Source organism: Nycticebus coucang, chromosome 7 (genome assembly GCF_027406575.1).
Source record: "Nycticebus coucang isolate mNycCou1 chromosome 7, mNycCou1.pri, whole genome shotgun sequence".
Classification (NCBI taxonomy): Eukaryota; Metazoa; Chordata; class Mammalia; order Primates; family Lorisidae; genus Nycticebus; species Nycticebus coucang.
The window spans coordinates 15764671-15791904 of NC_069786.1; the positions used below are offsets into that span (position 1 = coordinate 15764671).

Consider the following 27234-nt stretch of genomic DNA (forward strand, 5'->3'; position numbering starts at 1 on the left):
ATAGTGTCATAGAAAGAGCTGGGCTTTGGAGTCCCTTGAACTTGGATGTGACAGCACATGATAGTTTGTTGCTAAAACAGGGTAAATGAAACACAGGAGGATGTCCAAGGCCCTTTCTGACCAAAATCTTTGATAATTCTTCTTTAGTGGTTCTAAGTTAGTATGAAGCTCTTAATTATAGAAATCAAACCATTTTTAGAATCATGACATGAAATTGCCCAGTGCTAGGCTACACAGATTAAGTGATAGGGTCTCAGACAAAATAGATTCCTAAAATGTAGTTTCTAAGATGGAGTATTTATAGAGGAATGGGTAAATGTTAGGTTTCTTCTTTATTTTGCTTTTTATCATTGCCTTTGGCCAAGCAATGTTTTCCTTATTTGAAATAATTTATATCATTAACTTTTATTTTCATCTTTTGCTCATTCTTTATGTTTATTTCTCTCAATTGTGGTCCTGCCTACTTTTGAAATTTGAAATCAGCGTAAGATAGGACTAAGAGGTAGTATAAAAGAATGTGACATTCCCAGAGCTGAGAATTTATCCCCTGTCCTCGGGGCCTTTTTGTTTTTTAAGAGATTGGAAGTCAGACAAAATTAAAGCAGCAAATTTACTTGTGGTTTTTCTATTTTGCCTTTAAGCTTTCTATGCTAGTATAAGCTGGCTTATTTTTTATAAGAGAATTCATAAAGTGTGTAGGCATGTATAATTTTTATTTTTTGACAGGGCTACTGTTCATTGTGTATTTGAAAGCATGAATGAACCCTGGAATGGAAGAGGAGAGGCTCAACCTCAAAGTCGCATTTCTACTGATTATTTCGGCCTCCTCTTTAAACTGTTCCTGACATCCTTTGGCAAAGTCTGTCTGCTTTATCACCTCTTTTTCAATGTGATTAGCCTCTTCTAACAAATCGTCACTCAGTTGTTTCTGGACTCCCTGTTTGACGCTATACAAACTGCCCTATAAAAAAGTCTGGAGAAATTAAGTGCCAGCTTATGTCATCCTGTAGTGTTGCGGTTAAGAGGTCAGAGAAGGGAGAGATAAGTGCAGACATCATGGGGCGGGGAAAGCCTCCATTAGAGAAGAGATACCTGGTGCTTGGATCTGAAAGTGGTTGGTTGAGAGGGAGGGCACACATTAGGAGCAGGATGCCAGATGGGGAAGGGTTGCTGCCTCTGGGGAAGTATAGGTTATGTGTTTAGCTTGGCCTGCATTGGGGCCTTCACTATGACTCATAAAGGTATATCCAGATGTAGTAACATTTTTTTTTTTTTTTTTTTTTTTTTGTGGTTTTTGGCTGGGGCTGGGTTTGAACCCGCCACCGAGATGTAGTAACATTTTAAAGTTAGAAAATATGTGAAAATAATCTAGAATGGCTTTCTTTTATAGAAGAAGGAACTGAGGCCTTTTAGGTCAGGTGACTTCCTTTCCACATTCTGAAAGAACAAAATCAAACAAAGGCAGCAAAGGATTCTCTGTACCCAGCTACATCACTGAAAGATAAAACTTAAAAACAAAAACCTGAGCAATAACAAAACCCCAGGAGACAAAAGCTCAGCTTAAGTGAAATTTGCCTGTTGTGTTTCTTTGCTTGTGTTTGATCCCTAGTAAATAATTGAAGAGTTTGAGATAGCTCCAAAGTGGAAAAGTTTCCAAATTATATTTATCTGAAAATTATAGATGTTCAGATATAGAAGAGTCGTTCAATATTATACTCAGTTGATTTTTATGGAGTCAAAAGAATCCATCAGTGTTGGAGCAACTTACTGTGTTCTAGCCTGACATGGCCTTGGCATTGTTTGTTCTTTGCTGGATGACTAGATAAATTAGTCAAAGGCAGAATACAGTAGAAGGGAGGAGAGTTAGATTTAAAAAATGCCTCTTGCTAGGCCATGTGCTAAACGTCCCTAAGTCAGCTCCCCCAGTCCTCGGAGCAAATGTTTTTTCAGCACAAGATAGTCAGGTTTACAGGTAGGCCCCTAAGGTGGACTGCTGCCCAGATTCCTGTGCTGTGTCCAGCACTGGGCTTTGCTCCGAGGGGTCGAAGAGAAGTCTTGCTGTCCTGGGCAGAGGTTGTCAAGGGCTTTCACTGTGGTCCCTAGTGGGAAATCTTTTATGCTACAACCCATACTAACTAACATTAGTATCATAGTCGGAGATAGAACGTTTAATCCTACAACAAACTACAGAAGACAAAACACTCGTTTAACATTAAGCCCTAATATAACGAACCCTTGAGCCCCTTATAAATTGCTGATTCCCTAATGAAAGCAACTTTAACTGTGATTTTTGCAATCCTGATGCCTGCAGACAATAATAATCCTTGTAGATAAGCCAGTCAAAGAAGGAATGCTTTTCTATAGGAGAATACTATGCATATTTTAACTTGGGGTTAGAATAATTACCTTTTCCTTTTTAAATACCTCCAGTACCCTTTATTTAAAGGAGCCCAGCATTTCAGAAGGCTAAATCCAAATACTTGTCTTATTATTCCATTTAGTCTTAGTTTTCCTTTGACAGTGGTTGTTCAAGATCAGTACGCTGCAAGCTACTCATTTTAGTCACTGTGGTATTTGGAGTAAGGAAAAGGAAGGCCTTAGGCTAGATCGTATAGGAGTGATTCTTTTCCCAAGATAATAGTCATGAGTTTTAATTCTGATTCCTAGGTAATTAAGGAGAGATGGATCCTAAAGATGAAACACATAGGACACCTTTATTATTTTTCTTTAACTTTGTATTATGAAAAGTTTGAAAAGTAAACAGATGTAGAGAGAATGTTATAATGCATCTGCATGCACCCATCATTGACTGTCAATAACTTGCTGTTCTTACAGTGCCTGGTACTAAAATGTTACTCCTTATTCCTAGAGGTGGAAATAACCTTGGAGCAAAGGAATGTTCTTGGATGTGCATTCCTTCTCCAATTTGCAGGTAAAATCTGAGCTGGGGACAGTTTTTCATTCCTTCCTTGCATATGCCTTTTTTTTGGGGGGGGGGGATTTACATTTATTTAACACTTAAAAATTTAAAATACTTAAAACATTTAAATTACAAATGTCTATGTGCTTATTGTAAAAATTGCGTAATAAACATGGATATGAAGCACAAGATAAAAAGCCCATTTCCTTGAATACAAACACACTACACACAAACATTGCATGTAAGTTGTTTTTAAAATGGGGTCATACTGGGTTCTGCAAATTGCTGGGCCTTTTTTTTTTTTTTTTTTTGTAGAGACAGAGTCTCACTTTATGGCCCTCGGTAGAGTGCCGTGGCCTCACACAGCTCACAGCAACCTCCAACTCCTGGGCTTAAGCGATTCTCTTGCCTCAGCCTCCCGAGTAGCTGGGACTACAGGCGCCCGCCACAACGCCCCGCTATTTTTTGGTTGCAGTTCAGCCGGGGCCGGGTTTGAACCCGCCACCCTCTGTATATGGGGCTGGCGCCTTACCGATGAGCCACAGGCGCTGCCTGGGCATTTTTTTTTTAAACTTCATAATATGGACATCTTTCTATGCCAAATACATAATAGTTCTAAATTATTCTTTCTAGTAGTTGGATTGCTATGATGGTGCAGTGATGGCCCAAGGCAACTTCTTAACCTAACAGCATTGTATACTGCTGTATTGAAGAATAGTCCATAATTTTTTGTTATTATTTTAAAAAAACATTTTACTTAGAAGTAGTTTGAGAGTTCCTGTATCAATTTCATCCATCTTCCCATAGACGAGCATCTTACATTACCATGGTACATTTATCAAAATTAAGAATTACTTGGTACAACACAGTTGATCAAGTACAGGTTTTATTTGGATTTCACTATTGCTTCCACTAATGACATTTCTTTTTTTGGATCCATTCCAGGATAACACATTTCATCTAGCCATAATAATATTAATACTGATGATTTTTTTTTTTTTTTTTTTTTTTTGTGGTTTTTGGCCAAGGCTGGGTTTGAACCCGCCACCTCTGGCATATGGGACCGGCACCCTACTCCTTGAGCTACAGGCACCGCCCAATAATACTGATGATATTGATGATGGTAATTATTAACTGCCTTATTGAGAAATTCACATATTGTAAATTATAAAATTCACCTTTTTGTAGCATACAATTTAGTATTTTTTATTCTTTATTCTTTTTTTTCCCCCCTGGCAAAAATGTTCTGCTGAAATTCAGTGTTTTTTTATATTCTTGCAGAGTTGTACAATCATCACCACTATCTATTTTTTGAAAGTTTTCATCACCTCAGAAAGGAACTGTATACACATTAACAGTCACTCCCCATCCCTTTACCCAAAGCCCCTGGCAACCACTAATCAACTTTCTATCTCTGATCTTTTTCTGTCTCTATTCCACACATTTCGCACAACAGAATCATACAATATGTGGTCTTTTGTGGTTGGCTTCTTTGACTTACAATGCTTTCAGGATTTATCCATGCTGAAGCATGAATTCAGGACTTAATTTCTTTTTATTGTGAAATAATATTCTGTTGTATAGATATGCCATATTTTATCTGTTCATCAGTTGTTGGTCATTTGGGTTGTTGTCACTTTTTGACTATCATGAATAAGACTGTTACGAATGGTGGTATTCTTGTGTGGACACAGGTTTTCAGTTCTCTTGCATTATATACCTAGAAGTTGAATGGCTGAGGCATATAATAACTATGTTTAACACTTTGAGGAACTGCTACACTGTTTTCTGAAGCGGCTGCATCATTTTACAGTTCTACCAACAATGTATGAGGGGTCCAATTCCTCCATATCCTTGCTGAAAGTTGTCATTGTCTTTTTTTATTTTAACTATCTTGGGTTTCTGAAGATTGAGCACTGGGTTTGTCTGGAGCCACGTTATTTGCCCATGTCATGAGGTGTGGGCCCCACTGTACCTACCTCCATCACAGTGACCTGCCTGCTCTAAAAGCTTTCTTCCTGAATTTGGAAGAAGGAGGGCCTTCGGTATCCTCTGCAGTGAACCTGGGTTTGCTGATGGGAGCAGTTCATTGGATTGAGTTTTCAGAAAATATTCTTTATGTACTCATGGCAGGGTGAAACCTTCAGTTTACAAGGTCATTGTTATGAAACATTCTGAACAGAGCTAGAGAGAATCTGGCTAGCTCTGAAATTCTCCATAATGTGGAGTATGAGGCACTGGAGAATATCATCTTAAATGTCACTTTCTTTACGATGAACAATGACATTGTATTAGTCCATTTTCTGTTGCTTATAACAGACTACCTGGAACTGGGTAATTTATTAAAAAAAAGAAAAAGGAACATATTCCTTACATTTATAAAGCCTGAGAAGTCTAAGGTCAAGGCAACATTTGAAGAGAGCCTTCTTCTGGGTGGCATCTCTGCAGGGTCCTAAGGCGGCCCCAGAGTGACACATGGCCAGGGATCTGAGTGTGCTGCTATGCTTGTTCAGGTCTGTTCCTTTTCTATTAAAGCCCCATTTCCACTCCCATGATAACCCGTGAATCCATTATCAATTCCTGAGGGCAGAACCCTCATGATTAAGTTATTTCTTTTTCTTTCTTTCTTTTTTTGAGACAGAGTCTTACTCTGTTGCCCTTGGGTGGGAGTGGGGGGTTGTTGGAAGTAAAGAGAGAGTTGTTTTTTTTTTCTTTTTCTTCTTCTTCTTTTTTTTGAGACAGAGCCTCATTATATCTCCCTTGGTAGAGTGCTGTGGCGTCACAGCTCACAGCAACTTCCAACTCTTGGGCTTAAGTGATTCTCTTGCTTCAGCCTCCCAAGTAGCGGGACTACAGGCACCCGCCACAACAGCTGGCTATTTTTTGGTTGCAGTTTTCATTGTTGTTTTAGCAGGCCCAGGCCGGGCCAGGCTTGAACCTGCCAGCCTTGGTGTATGTGGCTGGTGCCCTACTCACTGAGCTACAGTGCCAGGCCGATTCAGTTGTTTCTTAATAGCCCTACCTTTCAGTACTACCACATTGGAGATTAAGGTTCCAACACGTGAAATTTGGGGGATGCATTTAACCCACCAGAGATGCTTTTTAGGATGTCCGGAGGATTTCTTTCATTCTGATGTTCTCTCATTTCCAGTCGGGATGAGGTGCCGCTGTTCAGTTCATGCTGCTTTCACTTTTTAGATTAGTAGGGCAGTATGTCCACTGGGCAGTAGTAAGATTATGGCAGCTCATGTTAACATTTATTTTTAATCTTAGTCTCTGAAGTTATTCTGTTTGCACATGTCTTATAATTTTATGGTATATTTGTATAACAGTAGATTGTATTTATTAAAAAGTATACCTGTTTGTTATTCTTTAATAGAGATGTATATTCAGAAAAGTTTAGATGCCACTGCCTTAAGCTATCAACTGAGTGAAGACAGCTTCAAGTAGAACTTACCATCTGACTGAACAGATAACTAGGCTAGAGTAACCTACGTTCTGTGCTCTTGAGAAAGACAGTAGCAGAAACCTAGCTCGGGGTCCAGCAACAGGGATTGATGGCATTTGTAGTGAGTACCACTGTAGAAAGGGGTGAACAAAAAACAGAATTCAAACCATCGACTGTGGAGACCACTGCTTTTAGTTTTGTAGGGGTCCTAGATGGCAGAAGTGATGTGCCTAAAGTCACATTTAGTGACAGAACTAGAATGTGGGTCTCATGACCTAGGGCAGGACTTCTTATCTGGTTCCACTGCTTTCATGGTGCTTTTAGTTACATTAGTTTCCCCTCATAAATATTTTGGTATCACTTTTTAACGTCAAGAAGTATGGAAGGGGCTGTGCGCGGTGGCTACTCTGGGAGGCTGTGCTGGGAGGATCCCTTGAGCTCAGGAGTTGGGGACCAGCCTGAGCAACAGTGAGACCCTGTCTGCACCAAAAATAGAAAACTTAGCCTGGCATCATGGTGGGTGTCTGTTGTTTCCACTACTCAGGAGGCTGAGGGAGGAGGATCACCTGAACCCAGGAATCTGAGGGTTCTGTGAGCAGGGCTGAGACCATGGCACTCTATGTGGGCAACAGGGCGAGACTCTCTCTCAACAAAGAAAAAAAGGGAAGGAAAGATATATGTCAGAAATTATTCATTCACATGCAACTTAACTTTGAACCCACTTTTCCTAGTGAGCAATAAGGCATATATTGGGATCCGTTCATTTAATCAACAAATAAGGTTCTGGGCAACAGCAGTGAATAATCAGATAAAAGTTTCTGTCTTCATGGAGCTCACTTTCAAACTGGGGGGAAGAGCCAATAAGCAAGTTAACTGAGTGAATTTTATAGAATATTGGAAGGTGATAGTACTCTGGATAAAAATAAAGCAAGTGTGGGTGTAGGGGGTATGTGTATGTATATGCATATGATGTTCAGTAGGGTGATGGGGCAGGTCTTGCTCAGAAAAGGACATGTAAACAAAGAATTGAAGGAAAGGGTACAACAAGGCAGGTGGATGGGTATCTGGGAAAAGAGCATTCCAGGTAGAGAGAGCATCCATGCAGAATGGAACAGGTCCGGCATGTTTGAGGAACGGCCAGGGAGCCAGTGAAGGGAAAGCACAGGGGCAGTAGGTGAGCTCAGAGGGGTGATGGGCAGTCAGACTGGGCCAGCTTACTATGACCAGCTCCTACCCAACGTGGGGAGTCATTGGACAGTTTTGAATAGAGGAGTGACTTGAAAAGGATAATATCCTTTTACAAAGATGTTCTATTTACCTTTTGAGAATACGCCATTGGGGGGTGAAGGTGGAAGCGTAGATACAAGTAGGGTAAAGTGATGTCTTGATAGCAGTCACTGTGTTTGGGTTTGTTAAGTCGAATACTGAGTTCATGTTATTTACATTCATGTCCATTTGTCTTATGCATCCACCCTCCTCCATTTGCCTCCCAAGATTTGCTAGCATTGTTGTTGATGCCGATGACAGATGAATAAGATACAGAACTTGCCTTCCCGAAGCTTGCAGTCTAGACTCTAGGCATTAGAGAACTCAGTCTGACTGCTAGAAGAGCAGTGTAGAGTGGGTAGCTGGAAACACAACTTTCTGTCTTGGGCTAGTGGATTCTGGTGGCGGGGGGGACACTGGAGTTGAGGCTTAAAATGAGCCTTGAGAAGGGAGCAAGAGCAGACAGAAGAGGGAATGCAGAATGCTTCAGACAGTAGAGCATGAGAGAACAGAGTACATTGAGGAAAACTACCTGGGCCGTGTGCTGATACATGGGCCACAGAGAGGCTTGTTGAAGTCTGTGTGCACCATGAGCTCTCCGGGGAGTTCTCGCCATTAGGACTCTCATTCTCCACCCATCTCCAAATCTCAGCTCCCAACCCCGGGCCTTGCTTCTTTCTATAATAGCTGAGGAGATATTTTTCTGGGGAGATAAATAACAAACATTTACTTTTGGTGGGTATGATGAGTTCTTACAAGTGTGATTTAATCACCAGAAGGATCAGAGGAGAATTCTTTTAAGGGTATTAACCGAATTTGCTTTTTAAAATAGCTTTATTGAGGTATAATTTACATAATATAAAGTATACCTGTTTAGAAGTACACGTCGGTTATTTTTAGTAAAGTCACAGAGTTGTAGAACCAGCACAACCTAATTGTACAACATTTCTCTATAACCCCCCAAAGACTCCTCCTGCCCATTTATAGTTAGTCTCCATTCCAATCCCTAACTCTAGGAAACTATTTACCCCTATTCTTTTCCTTTCCCGAATCTTGCTCACTCACCCAGGTTAGAGTGTAGCGGTGTCATCATTGTTTATGGCAACTTCAAACTCCTGGGCTCAAGTGATCCTCCTGGCTAGGCTTCCCAGTAAGCTAGGATTACAGGTGTGAGCCACTGCACCCAGCCTATTTTCTCTTTCTATAGATTGGCCTCTTCTGGACATTGCCTATAAACGGAATCATACAATATGGAGTCTTGTAGTCTGATTTCTTTTAGTACACATCATGTTTTCAGGGTGCAGCTGTGTTGTAGGATGTGTCGGTAGTTTGTTCCTTCTTATTGTTGAATGGTATTTAATTGTATGGATATGCCACGTTTCATTTATCCATGCACCATTTGATGGAAGTTTGGATTATTTACACTTTTTTGCTATTATGAGTAACGCTGTTATTATGTATTATGAAAAATTCATATATCGATCTTTATGTGGACAGTTTTATTTGTGTAAACTGCCAAGTTGTTTCCAAAGTAGCTGAGTTTCTTGTTTTTGCTTTTTCTGGGCATGCCCTGACAGTTAGACTCATGGTGAAAGTACAGAGATGTGACAGACAACAGGAAATGTGGTGACCTTCTACTTGCTTGTCTGAGTTTGGAACCAGTGCTGTAGAGTTGCATTGTCCAACACAGATAACCACATGTGAACCTCATGTGGTTTTTTTAAAGTAAGTAACGTTAAATAAAATAAAAAATCCTAGCTACATATCAATTGCTCAGTAACCCCCTGTGTGTTGTGGCTATGTACTAGACAGCACAGGTAGAGAGCATTTCTGTCATTGTTGAAGGTTGTTTTGGACTGGTCAGTTAAAAAGAGGTCACTAACTTTGCCTCTCACTGTATTTTGGTCTTTATCTCTGGGGAGTGGTTCGATGGTGTGATATGATCCTAAGATCCATTTTAACAGCAAAATCCTTGTATACAGGCAACAACTGGTAATAAGCCTATAACTTTGCAAGTCTCATTAATCTAATATTAATTGCTTATTTTAACAGGTGTTTACTTTTTATGGCTCATAAACTTATCTCTGGAGGGCATTCCAGAAAAGGAATTGAAAAAATAGACTGCCTGGTGGTATTAGTGTTGCCTAGGGTCTTCCTAAGGTGATTCCTTTGAAGGACAACTTTGGGAGTCTCATTTTCCCATTTCCTAGCATATACATAAAACCACTGACTTTATTACATTTTGAATTTTTTTCAGTATTTGTGGCATGCTTTTATTTTTGACTTTGAAAGTGAGTCCAATGTAGAGTGCTAATTAATTTCCCCCTTATTTAATAAGATTGCAATTTATAGGGTCTTTAAAAATAACTAAAAAATGTGTAGATATCATCAGCACAAAGCCCTGTTTTTAAAGGGGCACCTAGTACATTATGTTAACCACAGTGCTGATAAAGTATAGTGTACATTGTGTTTTCTTCTTGACCCAACAAAAGTCTTTCTCAGCATTTGTGCTAAGGAGATAACAGCACATGTATGGAAGTGTATAACTATCACTATATTGTGTAAAACAATGAAAAATTTTAATCAAACCTGAATGTCTCCGGGGCTTTGGAGGATTGGTTTAGTAATTACAATGCCTAGATATAATAGGACATCATACAGCCACTGAAAATGGGGATAGAGATCTGAATTTATTGATTTGGGAAGATTTCCATAATACATTGAATGAAAAAATGTGTGTGTGTGCATGCCTGCATGGCTTGTAGGATAGTCACCAAAAGGGTCTTCACCAAAATATAATATTAACGGATTGTCATTGAGTGATGGGATTTTATACTTTCTTTGTTTCCCCCTTACCTCAGTAAGCCATACTTCATTTATTTTTTTAAAAAATGATGCTCTCAGCTAGGCCTATAATCCCCACTCTTTGGGAGACTGAGCCAGGAGTATTGCCTGAGGACAGGAGTTTGAGATCAGCCTGGGAGACCTAGTGAGACCCTGTTTCTACAAAAAGTAAAAAATAAAAATTAGCCAGGTGTGTAGTGTGTGCGTGTAGTTCCAGCTACTTGGAAGGGTGAGAGAATTGCTTGAACCCAGGAATTTGGGGTTGTGGTAAGCTGTGATCATTCAGCCTAGGTGAACAAACTAACACTGTTTCTCTAAAAAAGTTGTACTCTCATTAAGAAGTGAGTTGGCACTTACTGTGTGCCTACCATATGCCAGGCACTGTGTTAAAACTTTTGTTAACCCTTACATGTACTCTTAGGGTAAGTGTGTTCTAGTTTGCTGAAGCCTTTGAAGCAGAGATTGACTAGCTGACTAGCAGGTGGCAGAACTGGGTGTCAACCCCAAATCTGTGCTTACCGAGCCCTTGTGCTTATTCTTAGAGGAGGCGTTACGAGCGTGTCAGAGAGGTGTAGTGTCAAGGCTGACTTTCAAGGCTATCTGATGTTGGCAGAGAAGTATTGTGACTCACTCAGGGGCTTAAGCTAGCTAGAGAAAGAGATGAAGAAAACTAAAAAACATGGCTTTTGGTATTTTGTGATCGTTCTCTTCTGCAGATGGCCTTGACAAACACAGATGGCTCAGGTTTGTTTGCAGTTTTGTCACTGACTAAACTTCATGACTTTGGATAAATCTCTTGACCTCTTTGGTCTTTATTTTCCTCATTTGCAGGATAAGGATAATATATTCTGTATCTCAGGGTTATTGTGAGATTAATCAGATTCATCTTAAAAACAGTGAAGCATAATATGAGTGTGAAATTCTACACGTTAGCCAATCCAGTCTGCTAATGCTTAAGAAATGGCCTGGTTGTCCAACATAGTTTGTCCCTTCTGGGATATTTTCTGGAGAAAAGAATTTAGTATTTCTTTCTCTGGTCATTGAACAGACTGGAAAGAAAACTGTGGTGGGTTCTATTTGGTGCCTTTAATAATGTTTGAAAGGCAGGTGGTGCCTGTAGCTCAGTAGGTAGGGTGCTGGCCACATATGCTGAGGTTGCCCGGTTCGAATCTGGTCCGGGCCAGCTAAAACAATGACAACTGCAACAACAACAACAACAACAATAAATAGCCAGGCATTGTGGTGGGCGCCTGTAGTCCCAGCTACTTAGGAGGCTGAGGCAGGAGAATCGTTTAAGCCCAAGAGTTTGAGGTTGCTATGAGCTGTGACACCACTGCACTCTATCCAGGGTGACAGCTTGATACTCTCTTAAAAAAAAAAAAAAATAGTGTTTGAAAGGCAGAGAGAAGGTCTAAGCCACTTGACACAAACTTACATGTCTGATGGGTCACTCCTACTTTTGTAGTTTTTAAAACTTAAAAATTGTAAACTGTATATAGATGTACACAAAGACACAGTTTAATTAGTTGCTATAAAACTGACCCCTGTTTAATTGATGTTTAGGGTAAGAAATAGAACACATTGCTTAGAACAGTGGTTCTCAACCTTCCTAATGCCGTGAACCTAAAAGGGGTCGTGACCCACAGGTTGAGAACCGCTGGCTTAGAACATTACCAGCACTCCTCAAAGTAGCCACTCTCCTGTCTTTTTTTGCATTTGTTTTTAGTCATTTAAATGTGCTTCTTAAGATTGCAATTTATGACAGCACCTGTTGCTCAGTGAGTAGGGCGCCAGCCCCATATACTGAAGGTGGTGGGTTCGAACCCAACCCCGGCCAAACTGCGAAAAAATAGCCGGGTGTTATGGCGGGCACCTGTAGTCCCAGCTACTCGGGGGGCTGATGCAAGAGAATCGCTTAAACCCAGGAGTTGGAGGTTGCTGTGAGCTGTGACACCACAGCAATCTACCGAGGGTGATAGTTAGACTCTGTCTCTCTTAAAAAAAAAAAAAAAAAAAAAAAAAAAAATTACAATTTATGTTTGCTTCTATGTAATTTGTATCTGGCACTTTCAGTCCTTATTGTGAGATTTGTCTGTATTGTTGACTGTACTGTGATTTATTTTCACTGTTTATTTCATCTCTTGATGTGAAAAACATAACTTATACATTCTACAGTGGGTGGACATGGATTTTATACTGTTTTTTTACTGTTGTGCTGTTGGGTGCGCACTGTTGTACATATGCACGTATTTCTGTTGGGTACAATCCTAGCAGTGGAATTGCTGCCTATGTCAACATTCAGATTTGTTAGATGTTTTCTAAGTGTTATGGCAGTTTACGTTTTTGCCAGAATGTACAGAAAGTTTTTCATGGTACCACATTCTTTCTAACACTTAGTCTTTTTGGTCTTTTTTTGGGGTGATTGTGCAGTAGTATCTTATTATTTAATTTGTGTTTTTGATGACTAATGGAAGTTGAACAGTTTCCTTGACTGCGTTGGTATCTTTTGTGAAATGCCTATTCAAATATTTTATCCATTTTTCTACTGGCTTGCCTGTTGAATGATTTGTAGATATATTCTAGAATCAAGCCAGTTGCTCCTTATTTGTTTTATAACTATCTTCTTCTAACGTCACTTGCCTTTTACTTTCTTATTTTTTTTAATTTAATTTTTATTTTTTTGTAGAGACAGAGTCTCACTTTATGGCCCTCGGTAGAGTGCCGTGGCCTCACACAGCTCACAGCAACCTCCAACTCCTGGGCTTAAGCGATTCTCTTGCCTCAACTCCCGAGTAGCTGGGACTACAGGCACCTGCCACAACGCCCGGCTATTTTTTGGTTGCAGTTCAGCCGGGGCCGGGCCTGAACCCGTCACCCTCAGTATATGGGGCCGGCGCCCTACCGACTGAGCCACAGGTGCTGCCCTGTTTTTTTTTTTTTTTTTTTTGATATGCCAAAGTTATTCATTTTAATTTGGTCTAATTCATCAATTTTTTATTTTATGATTTGTCTTTATTATATTTTGAAACACACGTTTTCCTCTATCCTGGGATCATGAAGCTATTTTCTTACATTGTTTTCTAAAAGCTTTATTGTTTTGCTTTTTACACTTACATCTGTTATTTGGGATTCACTTTTGTGCATGGTGTGAGATAGAAGTCAACTTCTCTTTTAATCCATATAGATATTCAGTTGACTGAAAGGCATTTATTTTAAAAAGCAGCTGTATTCTCATTGTTCTGCAATGCTTACTTTGTCATAAAGAAAGTGCCCCATATGACTGAGTCTATTTCTTTATTCTATCTGTTGATATATTTGTCTACAAATTGATAGCACATTGCCTTAATTCTTGCTGTTTCATAAGAAATCTTAATTATGTGGTGGGAACAAGTTTTATCACCTTGCTTTACCAAAAGAGTGTCTTGCTAGTTGCATTTGCACATATATATATATATATATATATATATATATATATGTATTTTTTTTTTTTTTTTAAGAGACAGAGTCTCACTTTATTGCCCTTGGGTAGAGTGCTGTGGTGTCACAGCTCACAGCAACCTCCATCTCCTGCCTCAGCCTCCCGAGTAGCTGGGAGTACAGGTGCCCGCCACAAGGCCCGGCTATTTTTTGTTGCAGTTTGGCCGGGGCCAGGTTTGAACCCACCACCCTCGGTATATGGGGTTGGCGCCCTACCAACTGAGCCACAGGTGCTGCCCTGCACATATGTTTTGAATCAACTTGTTAAATTCTTTAAAAAAATGGGATTTTTGAGTAGAATTCTATGGACTAGAGCAGTTTGGGAGAAATGAAATGTTTATAATACTAAGTGTTCTATAGTTTATCTCTCCATTTATTTTTTAGCCATTTTATTTTTTTTAAGTTGTTCCATAGCTTTTGGGGCAGAAATTTATTATGGCTAGATTTATTCCTAGGTGTTTATTACTTCGATGCAATTAAAAATAGAAATTTTGTGAAATTTTCTTTTCGGCATGTTGCTTGAGTGAAAATGTACTTTTTTTGGTCTATTGACTTTATATTATTAGTCTTGCTAAACTTACTAATTTTATAATATATCTTTAGATCTTCTAGGTTTTATACTTACAGTTATATTTTCCATTCAGAATAACAATTTTTTGGCTAGTTTTCATACCTTTAACTTTTTTTTCTTACCATAAAGAATAAGTTAGCTAAGACTTCAGATATAGCGTTGGAAATAAATTGTAAAGTGGATATTTTTTCCTTGTTCCCCATCAAATAGAAAACTTTCATACTTCATCATTAAGTATGATGCTTAATGTAGGTTAAAAAAAAATCCTTTAAGAAGTTAATGAAGAATCTTTTTCTTCCTGATCTTCTAAGAATTTTATCATGAATGCAGTGGATGTTCAATTTCTTGAACACTTTTGCCTTTTTTTTAATAGAGAAGATAAATGTTACTAATATGACAAGTTGCATGGAGTCATTTATTAATGTTAGACCAGTATTACCAGGGTAATCACTAAAATTGGATTTAAAAGAATGGACATCTTGTAAGCTAAGAGATGAAAAATTCTTGCAGTTTTTGTTTATATAAAAATTATTTCACTTTCTTTTTAGAAAGATATATGTATATATATATATTTTTTGTAGAGACAGAGTCTCACTTCACTGCCTTCGGTAGAGTGCCGTGACATCACAGGACTCACAGCAACTTCCAGCTCTTGGGCTTCCACGATTTTCCTGCCTCAGCCTCCCGAGCAGCTAGGACTACAGGCGCCCTCCACAACGCACGGCTATTTTTTGGTTGCAGTTCAGCCGGGGCTGGGTTTGAACCCACCACCCTCGGTACATGAGGGTGTACACCCTACTCACTGAGCCACCGGCGCCACCCAGAAAGATATATTCTATAGATCATAGAAGTCAAGATTGGTGATTAGTAATTGTCTTTTTTTTTTTTTTTAACTTTGCAGATGCTTTTCTTTATCAGCGGTGATGGTCTTCATCTTTTAAAAGATGTATCTAATATATCAAGATGCAGGTTTCTTTTTTTTTTTAGCTTGCTGTGATTCATTGGGCTTCTTGAATCTGTGGCTCAATATTTTTCTCAGTTTTGGAACATTTTCAGCCATTCTATCTTTAAGAGTTGCTTTTTTTTCTTTTCCAAGTGTACACTTCAGTGGTTTATAGTGTATTCAGAGTTGTGCAAGTATCACCACTATTGCATTCCAGAATGTTCTTATCATTCAAAAAAGAAACTTGATAACCATCAGTTATTGCCTAAATTTTTTTGTAAATTATGGTAAATATATATAAAATTCACCACCCCCCCTTTTTTTTTTTACTAGTTTTGTGCACAGTTCAGTGGCATTAAGTATATTCCATCACCACCATCCATCTTGTTAATTTTTTCGTCTTGTAAAACTGAAACTCTGTTCCATTTAAACACTACCTCTATTTCTCCTCTGGCAGCTGTTATTCTAGGTACTGTCTCTGTGAATTTGACTACGCTAGGTGTGTCATTTAAGTGAAATTATACAATATTTGTCTTTGTGATAGACTTGTTTCACTTAACATAATGTCCTCAAGGTTTATCCGTGTTGTAGCATGTGTCAGAATTGCCTTCTTTACGAGACTGAACAATGTTCCATTATACGGGCATATTCATCTGTTGATAGTCACTTGGGTTGTTTCCATGTTTTCACTATTGTGGATAATGTCACTATGAATACGAGTATACAAATACCTTTTGGGATCCTGCTTTCACTTCTTTTGGGTATATGCCCAGAAGAGGCATTGCTGGATTGTATATGGTAATATTATGTTTAGTCTTTTGGAGGCACTGCCAGGCCATTTTCCAAAATGGCTGCACTATTTTATATTCCTACCACAGTGTACGTTGTCTCTACATCTTCACCAACATCTATGATTTTCTGTTTTTTAAAAATAACAGCCATCCTCTTGGGAGACTGAGGCAGGTGAATTGCTTAAGCCCAAGAGTTTGAGATTGCTGTGAGCTGTGATGTCACGGCACTCTACGTAGGGCAACATAGTGAAACTCTGTCTCAAAAAAAATAGCCATCCTGTTACTTGAGTGCTATCTATTGCTTCTTTACCTATTGTCTCTGATTTCTTTCTGAACTCCATGGAACTTACGCTTTTTTCTCTCTTTTCTCTGTCTCTTACCTAGTGTTTTGAATTTTCCATCCTTTTGCCTCTCTGTGTTTTATTCTGAATTTTGTATTTTTTTATTTTATTTTTATTTATTTATTTTTTTTGTAGAGACAGAGTCTCACTGTACCGCCCTCCGGTAGAGTGCCCTGACGTCACACGGCTCACAGCAACCTCTAACTCTTGGGCCTACGCGATTCTCTTGCCTCAGCCTCCCGAGCAGCTGGGACTACAGGCGTGCGCCACAACCCCCGGCTATTTTTTGGATGCAGTTTGGCCGGGGCTGGGTTTGAACCCGCCAGCCTCGGTATATGGGGCCGGCGCCTTACTGACTGAGCCACAGGCGCCGCCCCTTTATTCTGAATTTTTTTCTGCAGACTTAGTTTCTTGTTTCATTTTCTGTTCATCTATTATACACAATGCACTTAAAAAAATCTATTCGCTGAGTACTTAATTTTGTCTCTTATATTACTTGGTTCTTTTAAAAATCTACGTAATTTTCCAAAAGCAGTCATTTCTGTATTCAAAATTTTAATCATATGTTTTATTATCTTAGAGATAGTAAGAATTATTATTTTAGTCTGTCTCTGATTATTTTCCTATCCAGAGTTTATGTGGGTCTTTGTTTCTGCTTGTTTTCATTTATTTTGTCCTGTTTGCCTGGTTATCTTTGGTTGTGTTTTAGATGTTGTCTTTGAAAAATTGTTTACAGAAATACATTGAGTATTTGACTAGACTGCGATAATGTTCTCTCCATCCAGAAATGATTTGTGTTTTTATCCGCTGGGGGCTTTAGGGCACAAACTGTCTAAGATCACTGTAATCTGATGTCAGGGATTAGGATTTTTGTGGGCCACACAGAGGTTTGGAAACTGGGCTGCTGTCTGTGTGAAGGCTGCTTTGTTTCCAGTGCACTCATCTCCTAAGGTCTTGGGTTTCAAGCCCAAGTTGTAGGGGGCTAACTGGCTCTTAGAGGGCTTTGAAATCTAGAGAACCAAAGAACTTATCAAAAGTGGTTCTCAATGTCTTGGTGCCCCTTCTTTGTATAAATGGCACTACTGCAACAGTGGACCGGTTGCTGCGGCCTCCTCTGTAAACTTTAGTCTTAATGTTTCTTGGCCTGTGCCTTCTCACTTCTCTGATGCTTCCAAGCAGATGTTCTTTTATAGCAATATGTCCAGCATTTTAAATTGTTCTCAGTAGGAATGTTGGTCCCAATTATCTGGTCAGCACTATTACCTTCTTACAAAAGCATCTTTTTTAAATTTTTAGGATAAAGAAATTATGTTGAACCTTGAGAATTTATCTGTTTTAGCCTCATTCATTACTACTCAATAAAGTAGGGTCTTATTGGTCATCTACTGTGTACCCAGCATTACGGAAATCCTGAGGAAATGCAAGACAAAGTCAAGGATTTTAGCTGGGGAAACAAGCATAAACACAGATAATTACATAAAATGTTGGAAGAGGTGTTCAAAGGTTATGCACAATGAATGAATGGTGTCAAAAGACAAAATGCAACAAATTTAGTTTAAAGATCTCAATTGGCTTTTATTTGCAATTGTAGAATTGGGCAAATATCTCATTCCATAAATTAGAATTTAGTGCTCGGATGAACTAACCAGAAGAGATTGGTTTTATAGACAGAAAAGGGCTGAAGAAAGCAGAAACAGAAAGCAAAAAGAGGATTGGACCTTTCAGAGTTAGTGTCCTTGAAAAGGTTAAAGTAGAGAGCACTTCTGTTTCATTCTGGCTAACACTAGCCTGTTTGGGATTTGGCTGTTACCTCCCTCTTTCTTGATTTCTTAGAAAATCAGACACAGATCTTAACTTGGATTTGGTGGTGTGGAACTTGAGCATGAGTGACTCCATTTTAGTGTGGTCTGTTGGGCATAGAGCAAGAGCTCAGTTCAAACAAGTTGTCTTGTATAAATTTTCTTTAATGATGGCTTATGTGAAAATAATGGTAATAAGTGCTGGGCATGAGCCCAGCCCTCTCCCTGCCTCTGCCCCTTCTCCCATGCTGTCTTCCACATGGTGGCCCCGGTGTCCTGTCTGAAGGGTCTGGCTCTCCATCACTCCCCCATTGCAGCCCTTCAGTGGCTACCCGTTGTCTTTGGGAGCTCTCCCATGGCTTCCCAGCTACCTCCTTGCTCTGGCACTTCCCATCCCTTGCAGCTGCTCTTCCCTCTGCCTAGAGATCTTCTACTTGGGCATGAGGCCAGCTTTTCAAAACGTATCTTATGCACTTTCTGGGAAGCCTTCTCTGCTAGCCCATTCCATGTTGCCTTGGGAATCTTCCATCAGCAGCCATCAGCCCTGGAGGATGCTAATGCAGTGACAGTGCCGTTATCATTAGGTGCAAATGTAGTCCAGCCCTTACTGCGTGCCAGGCACTGTTTCAAGCATGTCACACACACGTTTTATTTAATCCTCATAACAAACTAGGAGGCAGCTGTTATGATTCCCATTTGTCAGATGAGTGAATTAAAGCAGTGAGGTTTTACCAACAATAAAAAAAAAAAAAGCAGTGAGGTTTTATAGCTAATAATTAGCATGGTCTCCTGGACAAGGACTTTTTTTCTGGATCCCCTTCTTCAGTAGGGAAATGGAAACCCAAGAGTAGGCTTGTAGCTATGGAGATAAACATTGGTGGCTGGGGATTCCCTTCCTTGCCTCAGCAGCTATGACTGAGGATGAACTAAACTGTGTGCAGACTTCCACCTCAGTTTCCTTCCAGACTCCGATTGTTATTCAGCTGAGAAGGTGCTTTGGATTGGCATTCTGTCATTTCCCATTGACCTCTCCTGTCCTGTTCTTTGGGGTCAGGTGCATCTGCTAATTCAGTCTTCCTGAGGAGTCTGCAGACTCTCCAGCCCACCTGGGTAAGGCACTGTGAAACTTCACTGTGTCCTGACTTAGCTGGGTGGTCCTGCTGTGGTCAGACCTACTGACCATCCTGCCATCCTACAGTAAACTGCCATACTGCCATCCTACCGGAGTCCTCTTAAACCTTGGGTCTTAAATGATCTAGGAAGGGATGTTTTGTAATGAATAGCAACCCCCACCTCCAACCAGCAATGCAGATGTTTAAGATTTCTTCAGGCAAAAGCCAACTGCAATCAAATAGTGGGCTGCTCTTTTTCAAAAAATAAGCTTTATTTTTCAGAACAGCTTTGGATTTACAGAAAAATTGAATGTCCTCATATACCTTCATACCTAGTCTGCTTATTATTTCCTCTAACACTAGTGTAGTGTATTTGTTACAATTAATGAACTGAACCAGTATTGATACATTATTATTAACTGAAGTCCAAAGTGTATTCAGATTTCCTTATATTTTTTGCCTGTGGAAAAATTTCATTTTTGAGGGGCACTCATTAGGTGTTTTGTGAGATGCCCTGTTGGAATTTCTCTGATTCGCCCCTCCCCCTCATGATTAGAGAGGGCTTATGGGTTTTGGAGAGGGCTAGCCTAAAGTATTGTTTTCATCACAGCAAGTCAAGTGTACTTGCTGCCAACATGATTGATGACTCTTTATGTTGACACGGATCAACTGGCTGCAGAAATGTTTGTCTCCAATGTGTGCTTACTTACTCCCCCACTTTCATACTGTATTCTTTGGAAGGAGGGCAGATTGTGGAGCCTAATTCTCTTTAGCTAAAAAGTAAAGTCATTATTCTAAAGTGCGTACCATTAAATAATTAAAAATCTACCCACTATGGAAATTTAAAAATTACTGTCTTTATGCTGATTATTGAGGGGATTTGGATTTCTTCAATTTTTTTTTTTTTTTGTAGAGACAGAGTCTCACTTTATGGCCCTCGGTAGTGTGCCGTGGCCTCACACAGCTCACAGCAACCTCCAACTCCTGGGCTTAAGCGATTCTCTTGCCTCAGCCTCCCGGGTAGCTGGGACTACAGGCGCCTGCCACAACGCCCGGCTATTTTTTTTTGTTGCAGTTCGGCCCGGGCAGGGTTTGAACCCGCCACCCTCGGTATATGGGGCCAGCGCCCCACCGACTGAGCCACAGGCGCCGCCCGGATTTCTTCAATTTTAAATCAGTTTATTTTTTCTAGCTGCAGAAGGCAGGGTAGTATACCAGGAATCATAATCATTTGCCGCACGTTTAATGAAGCTGCAACAATGAAACCTGCTTCCTACTGATGACATTGGAATAAATATTTGAAAGTATTTCGTGGTGTACCAGGAGAATGGTGAAACCCAAGTTCTTTAAGTATTGAGATTCTGCTTTGATTACTGCGCCCCACTAACCAAAAAGTAAGGGCTGAGAGAACGAAACAGCCGGGATTGAGATTTCAGATGAGCAGTTAATCAAGCAAACGCTCTTTCCATTTCTATAGAGCTCACCCACAAAAAAACTCTAGAGGCTAGCGCGCCATCTATTGGCCGAAAATTTAATTTCCAGTTTCTAAACTAAAAAAACTAATTTTGAACTCGAACATCGGGAAAAAGAGATTTTTCTTTTTTCCAAAAATTGCACCAATATAAAGCAAAGCTCTAGTTGATGCGAGTGTGTTGTGTAGGTGTTAGCAGTACTGCCCTCACTATGCGCTCATTGGACAGTAGCGCAACCCCAAGAAAAGGATGGTTAATCTGAGGCTGCCTACCGCTGCAAGCAGGAAGCGCCAATACCAGGTTTGATTGTGGTGACTAATTCGCGAGCCCCGCCCTAGTCGTTCTAGAAACAACTGCACCTCCATTCATCGCATCTCTCCATGCAAGCCGCCAACTCCCTTGTTTTCGGAGGCTCTGAAGGGTCCCAAAGAGGCTGCTCGGTTTTACCCAGAAGGCAGCGCGCCGGCCGTCCCTATTTTGCATACGCTTATCTCGCCGGGGCGGGGCCAATGGGGGTGGAGCTTCCATAAACGCTCTAACTCCGCCGCTGTTCCTCAGGATTTGGTGTTGCTGTGTCTGCTCTTTATTTCGTTTTTTTTCTCGCCCAGTATTTTCTTCTGTAACTATGAACAGCTGTAGTGCCAGAGCACCATTCCCCGTGCTAAGCAGTTTATTCTTCTTAGTCGGTGTGCGCGCTTTGGATTTTCGGACTGCATCGGAGCCAGAACTGCGGGGACCTCCTCAGAGCGAGTGGGCGGGAGCGATGCACTTATGGCCGGCAGCTAACGGGCGCCTGGTGTTTCCTGTTGCAGGTGGTTCTTCTGGGCATGGACATCCTGTCCGCCCTAGTGACCCGGCTGCAGGATCGGTTCAAGGCGCAGATCGGCACAGGTGAGCTATGGGCAAGTGTGGAGCGTGCCCTCAGACTGTCCACCCTTCACTCCGCCCCTCGCCTTCCCTCGTTCTCCCCAGTTACTCAGTTCAGCTGCGGTCAACCCTTCCAGCCAGCTGTCCCGCTTCCCCTCCAGCCCCCTGTCACTCCCCCACCCTTCAGCCTTCTATCCTCTTCCCGGCTGGGGTTGCCCCATCACCGCCTTCCCTCCCCTGCTGGCCTCACTCCAGACCCACTAGCCTCTCTACACCTACAGGCACTTTACCCACCTCCTCACCCCCTTTCATACCGTTTAGAGGGTTTCTTCCAACCTTTCTGTTCTAATATGGAACATTGGTTAAGATTTGTGTTCTAATGTGACATACTACCACCTGTTTTATTTCTTATGCGTAGTTAGCCATCACCCTTTAGTGCGAACCAAATCGTTTTTGTCCTTGACTCTTTCTTGTAAAGAGAGGCGGTTTTCTTTGAGAAGTCTTGTAAAACCAAGCCACTTATATTTTCCCCCAGATTATTGTTGGCATTACTGTTTTGACATTGATTGTAAATGTCATTACAGGAGTGTAGTAAATATTCACTCCTTTATGTCAGCAAAATGAAACAAAATCCTTAGTTTTCGTAGATTTAGACACCTCTAAATTCCTGGCTTCTGGTATTATTTCATGATGGCAACCTAAACATCATATACTGTGAAACCATTCCTTATAGAATTTTTTAATTTATGTTGCTATGTATGTATTCTTTTCTGTTAACTTTTTGGTGTCTGTGATCCTTTAGAAAAGATAGTGAACTACTTTTCCATTATGGCACTGAGTAACTCTGTAAATTCATTGATTAAAAAAAAACTTGTACTTTTAGAAATTGGATATTTTTTTTTCTTTTCTTTTTTTTTTTTTGTAGAGACAGAGTCTCACTGTACCGCCCTCGGGTAGAGTGCGTGGCGTCACACGGCTCACAGCAACCTCTAACTCTTGGGCTTACGTGATTCTCTTTCCTCAGCCTCCCGAGCAGCTGGGACTACAGGCGCCCGCCACAACGCCCGGCTATTTTTTGGTTGCAGTTTGGCCGGGGCTGGGTTTGAACCCGCCACCCTCGGCATATGGGGCTGGCGCCCTACTCACTGAGCCACAGGTGCCGCCCAAAATTGGATATTTTAATAGTGTTCTAAATTAGCTGAATTATTCAGAGATATCTCTTGTAATAGAGGTTTACAGACTGACAAAATAAGGTAACCTCTGCTTTACAAGTGCCTTTAGAGCATTGGTGGATCAGCCCCCATTTGGGTGTATGAGGGGACAGTAAAGAGTCGGGCTCTGTCTGATATCTGGTGTGATGTAAAGTTAAAAATTCACATTATTTTTGAAACATAGATTCATCCAAAGTGCCTCATCCTTTTACCCAAAAAGAGATATGCTAGAACCCTTCCCTTTTTCTTTTAAGCTAAAATTTTCCTTTGTGTTGACTGTTTTCTGCCATGATTTTCTGTTATATTAGTTTACAAGCATGTTGGGAGCTGGCTGGAGGAAAATGGGTTAAGGATGAAGACACCTAGTATGTGTCTGTCCATGCAAAGGATTTTGTAGATTCTTGGGGTGACTTTCATAGATTCCAGCAAGGAAGGGAGAGCGGTGAGCAAGGATGGGTGGTTTTACAGTGAGGTGCATCATTTAGGCCAGGATTTTTTCTTTCCGGTTAATTGAAATGACAACATTTGGTGACCGCAGTCCCCCAAATAGGCTTTCATTTGATCTGTTTCCGTTTTGATTTTCAGTTCTGCCAAGTCTAATAGACAGACTAGGAGATGCTAAAGACTCTGTGAGGGAGCAAGACCAAACTCTGCTGCTAAAGATCATGGATCAAGCTGCTAATCCCCAGGTAGAGTGAGAGAAGAGTTCTGGGGGGTGGGGGCTATGCATATGTACTTGTGCCAACAGTGTGTGACTCCATAGATTTAGTTTCTTTTAAGCTAAGGTATTATGGATGAATATTTTCGTAATAATTCAGTCTGCCCTCCAAAGACAAGGTGAAAGTATAATGTGAAAAAATAAGGTAACTTTAATATGGATATTGAATAACTTAGTGGATTTAGCATGCTTGGTTTTAATTAGACTCTCTAGCTCATGTGTGTAACTGATTCTCCATTACTCTGAAAAAAGGCAAGTGTGGTATCTGAGGGTCAAAGGGTTTGGCTGGAGCCTTGGTTCCTGCCTGCTGGTGAGCTAGGGATGCTGGGGTAGACTGACCACAGCCCTGCCTTGCAGGGTCTCACTGTCTGTTGTTGGGAGAGGGATAGTTAGACAGAACAGAGGGCAGTACACGTGATCTTTGTTGGACAAGTCTTTTTTTTTTTTTTGAGGCAGAGTCTCACTGTTGTCCTGAGTAGAGTGCAGTGGTGTCATCATAGCTCACTGTAATCTCAAACTCCAGTGCTCAAGTGATCCTCCTGCTTCAGCCTTCTGAGTAGCTCAGACTATAGGCATGGGCCAGGACACCCAGCTACTTTTAATGTTTTTAGTAGAGATGGGTCTTGCTCTTGTTTAGGCTGCTCTTGACCTCCTGAACTCAAGTAGTCATCCTGCTTTGTTTTCCCAGAGTTCATATGTCTGGCCATCATGTCTGGCCTCTAATATGCTCTTGAGAGGACCAAATGTGTGGGTAGAAGATGGGATTAATTTGGCATCTGTTAAGAAGCTCCCCTTCTATTGATCCCTTACTAAGTAAGGGCTGCAGAAGTCTTCTCTGTTTTCATTTGCTTTTTGTCATCTGCAGTACGTATGGGACAGAATGCTTGGAGGCTTCAAACACAAGAATTTCCGTACTCGAGAAGGCATCTGTCTCTGCCTTATTGCGACATTGAATGCGTAAGTCTGGGATGAACCTGAATTTTAAAAAAAAGTTACTTTGAAAATTGGAGCTATATAGGAAGTTCCAAGGAAATGTAGGGGGAAGTCCCATGACCCCTTTACTCACCCTTGCCCAATATTAACATCTTGCCTGACTATAATACAACATCAGTACCAGTAAATCGACATTGATACTTTCCCAGAGTTTAGTCACATTTCTCCAGTTGAATGCACACATGTGTATATACAACTGCACCATCATGGTAAGACTCCCTCTTGCTGCCCCTTATAGCCACTCCCAAGCCCTGGCAACCACCAGTCTTTTCTCTGTTCTTACAATTTTTGTCATTTTAAAAATGTCATGTAGGCTTGGTGCCTGTACCTCAGCAGTTAGGGTGCCAGCCACACACACCTGGAGGTGGCAAGTTCAAACCTGGCCTGGGCCAGCTAAGCAACAATGACAACTACAGGGCGGCGCCTGTGGCTCAGTCGGTAAGGCGCCGGCCCCATATACCGAGGGTGGCGGGTTCAAACCCGGCCCCAGCCAAACTGCAACCAAAAAAAAAAAAAAAAACAATGACAACTACAATAAAAAAATAGCCGGGCGTTATGGTGGGCACCTGTCGTCCCAGCTTCTTGGGAGGCTGGAGGCAAGATAATCACTGAAGCCCAAGAGTTTGAGGTTGATGTGATGCCACAACACTCTACTGAGGGCCACATAGTGAGACTCTTGTCTCAAAAAAAAAAAAAGTCATGTAGATGGAATCATGCTGTATGTAACCTTTTGAGATTATAATATTTTTCTTCAGCATAATTCCCTTGAGGCTCCATATATGTTGGCTGTAATAGCAGTTCATCGCTGAGTAGAATTCCATGGTAAAGATGTATGTATCATGGTTTTGTTTATCCATTCACTTGTTGGAGGACATTTGGGTTATTTCTAGTTTTGGCTATATGAACGAAGCTGCTGTGATCATGCATGTGCAAATTTCAGCATGAATATAAAATTTCATTTCTCTTGAATCAGTGCCCAAGAGCACAATTGCTGGGTCATTTGGTAAGTCCATTTTTGGTTTTGAAAGAAACTGCCAAATTGTTTTCTGGAGTTGTCTGTACCATTTTATTCTCCCACCAGCAATATATGAATGATCCATTTTCTTCATATCCTTGCTAGTTATTGGATATTATCATTGTTTTTTATTTTAGCTATTTTACGTAGTAATGACTCATTGTCCTTTTTTTTTTTTTTTTAAGAGACAGAGTCTAAGTTTGTTGCCCTTGGTAGAGTGCTGTGGCATCACAGCTCACAGCAACCTCCAGCTCTTGGGCTTAGGGGATTCTCTTGCCTCAGCCTCCCAAGTAGCTGGGACTACAGGTGCCCCCCCCGCCCCCCCAACGCCCAGCTGTTTTTTTGTTGCAGTTTGGCCGGGGCCAGGTTCGAACCTGCCACCCTTGGTATATGGGGCCAGCGCCCTACTCACTGAGCCACAGGCACTGCCCGCCCACCCCCCTCCCCCTTTTTTTTTTTTTTGAGACAGAGTCTCAAGCTGTCGCTCTGGGTAGAGTGCCATGGCATCATAATTCACAGCAACCTCCAACTCCTGGGCTCAAGCAATCCTTTCACCTCAGTTGTTCTATTTTTAGTAGATATGGTGTCTTGCTTTTGCTCAGGTTGGTCTCGAACTCACGAACTCAAGCTATCCACTCACCTTGGCCTCCCGGAGTGCTAGGATTACAGACGTGAGCCACCATGCCTGGCCACTTATTGTGGTTTTAATTTGTATTTCTCTAATGGGTATTGATGTTAAACATCTTTTCATGTGCTTACTCTGTTGCCTAGGCTACAGTGCTGTGGTGTCAGCCTAACTCACAGCAGCCTCACTCTTGGGTTCAAGCATCCTCCTGTCTCAGCCTCCAGACTAGCTGGAACTGTAGGTACCCACCACAATGCCCAGCTAATTTTTCTATTTTTTCAGTAGAGATGGGGGTCTCACTTTGCTCAGGCTGGTCTTGAACTCCCGGCCTTAAGTAATCTTCTTGATGGAGCCTCCTAGAGTGCTGGGATTGTAAGTGTGAGCCACCACACCCAGCCAGGAGAGGCTTTTTCAAAATTAAAAATGTCAAGTTACTTTCTCAGATGAGAAAGTTATATCAGAAAAAATTTACTAAGTATAAAAATAAAGACCATTATATTTCTGTCACCTTTACATAATCACTGTTAATTTTTTATGTGTTTTATTCCAGTCTGAATATTATTAGACTATTATTTTAAAAAATAAAATTGAGATTATAATGTTTATATTGCTTTGTACATTTTTTTTAAAATGATCTTTTGAATGCCATTAAGTTTGACTATATTTGGCTGAAGGTTTAAGAAAAAGTTTTTAGCCTTCAATGACATCAGTTTCAGTTCTAGGAATTTATATTAAGGAAATAGATTAACCAAGTTTATTTATTTATTTATATTTTTGCAGTTTTTGGCCGGGGCCAGGTTTGAACCCACTAGCTCCGCTAT

At 40.7% G+C, this 27234-nt stretch overlaps 1 protein-coding gene and 1 non-coding gene across 37 annotated transcripts in view; one reads left to right on the forward strand and one right to left on the reverse strand.

Annotated features, from left to right (window-relative positions):
• CLASP1 (cytoplasmic linker associated protein 1) overlaps window positions 1–27234 on the forward strand; it is a 307493-nt gene that overhangs the window by 92434 nt on the left and 187825 nt on the right. For all 36 annotated transcript variants that reach the window (XM_053596856.1, XM_053596855.1, XM_053596870.1 and 33 more), the window contains 3 exons: window positions 21797–21875; window positions 23648–23751; window positions 24646–24737. In XM_053596856.1, coding sequence (XP_053452831.1) covers window positions 21797–21875; window positions 23648–23751; window positions 24646–24737 — 275 coding nt within the window. The remainder of the gene's footprint in view (window positions 1–21796; window positions 21876–23647; window positions 23752–24645; window positions 24738–27234) is intronic.
• LOC128591084 (U4atac minor spliceosomal RNA) lies at window positions 21113–21238 on the reverse strand. The gene has a single exon (XR_008381516.1). It is a non-coding gene; the product is annotated as a U4atac minor spliceosomal RNA (small nuclear RNA).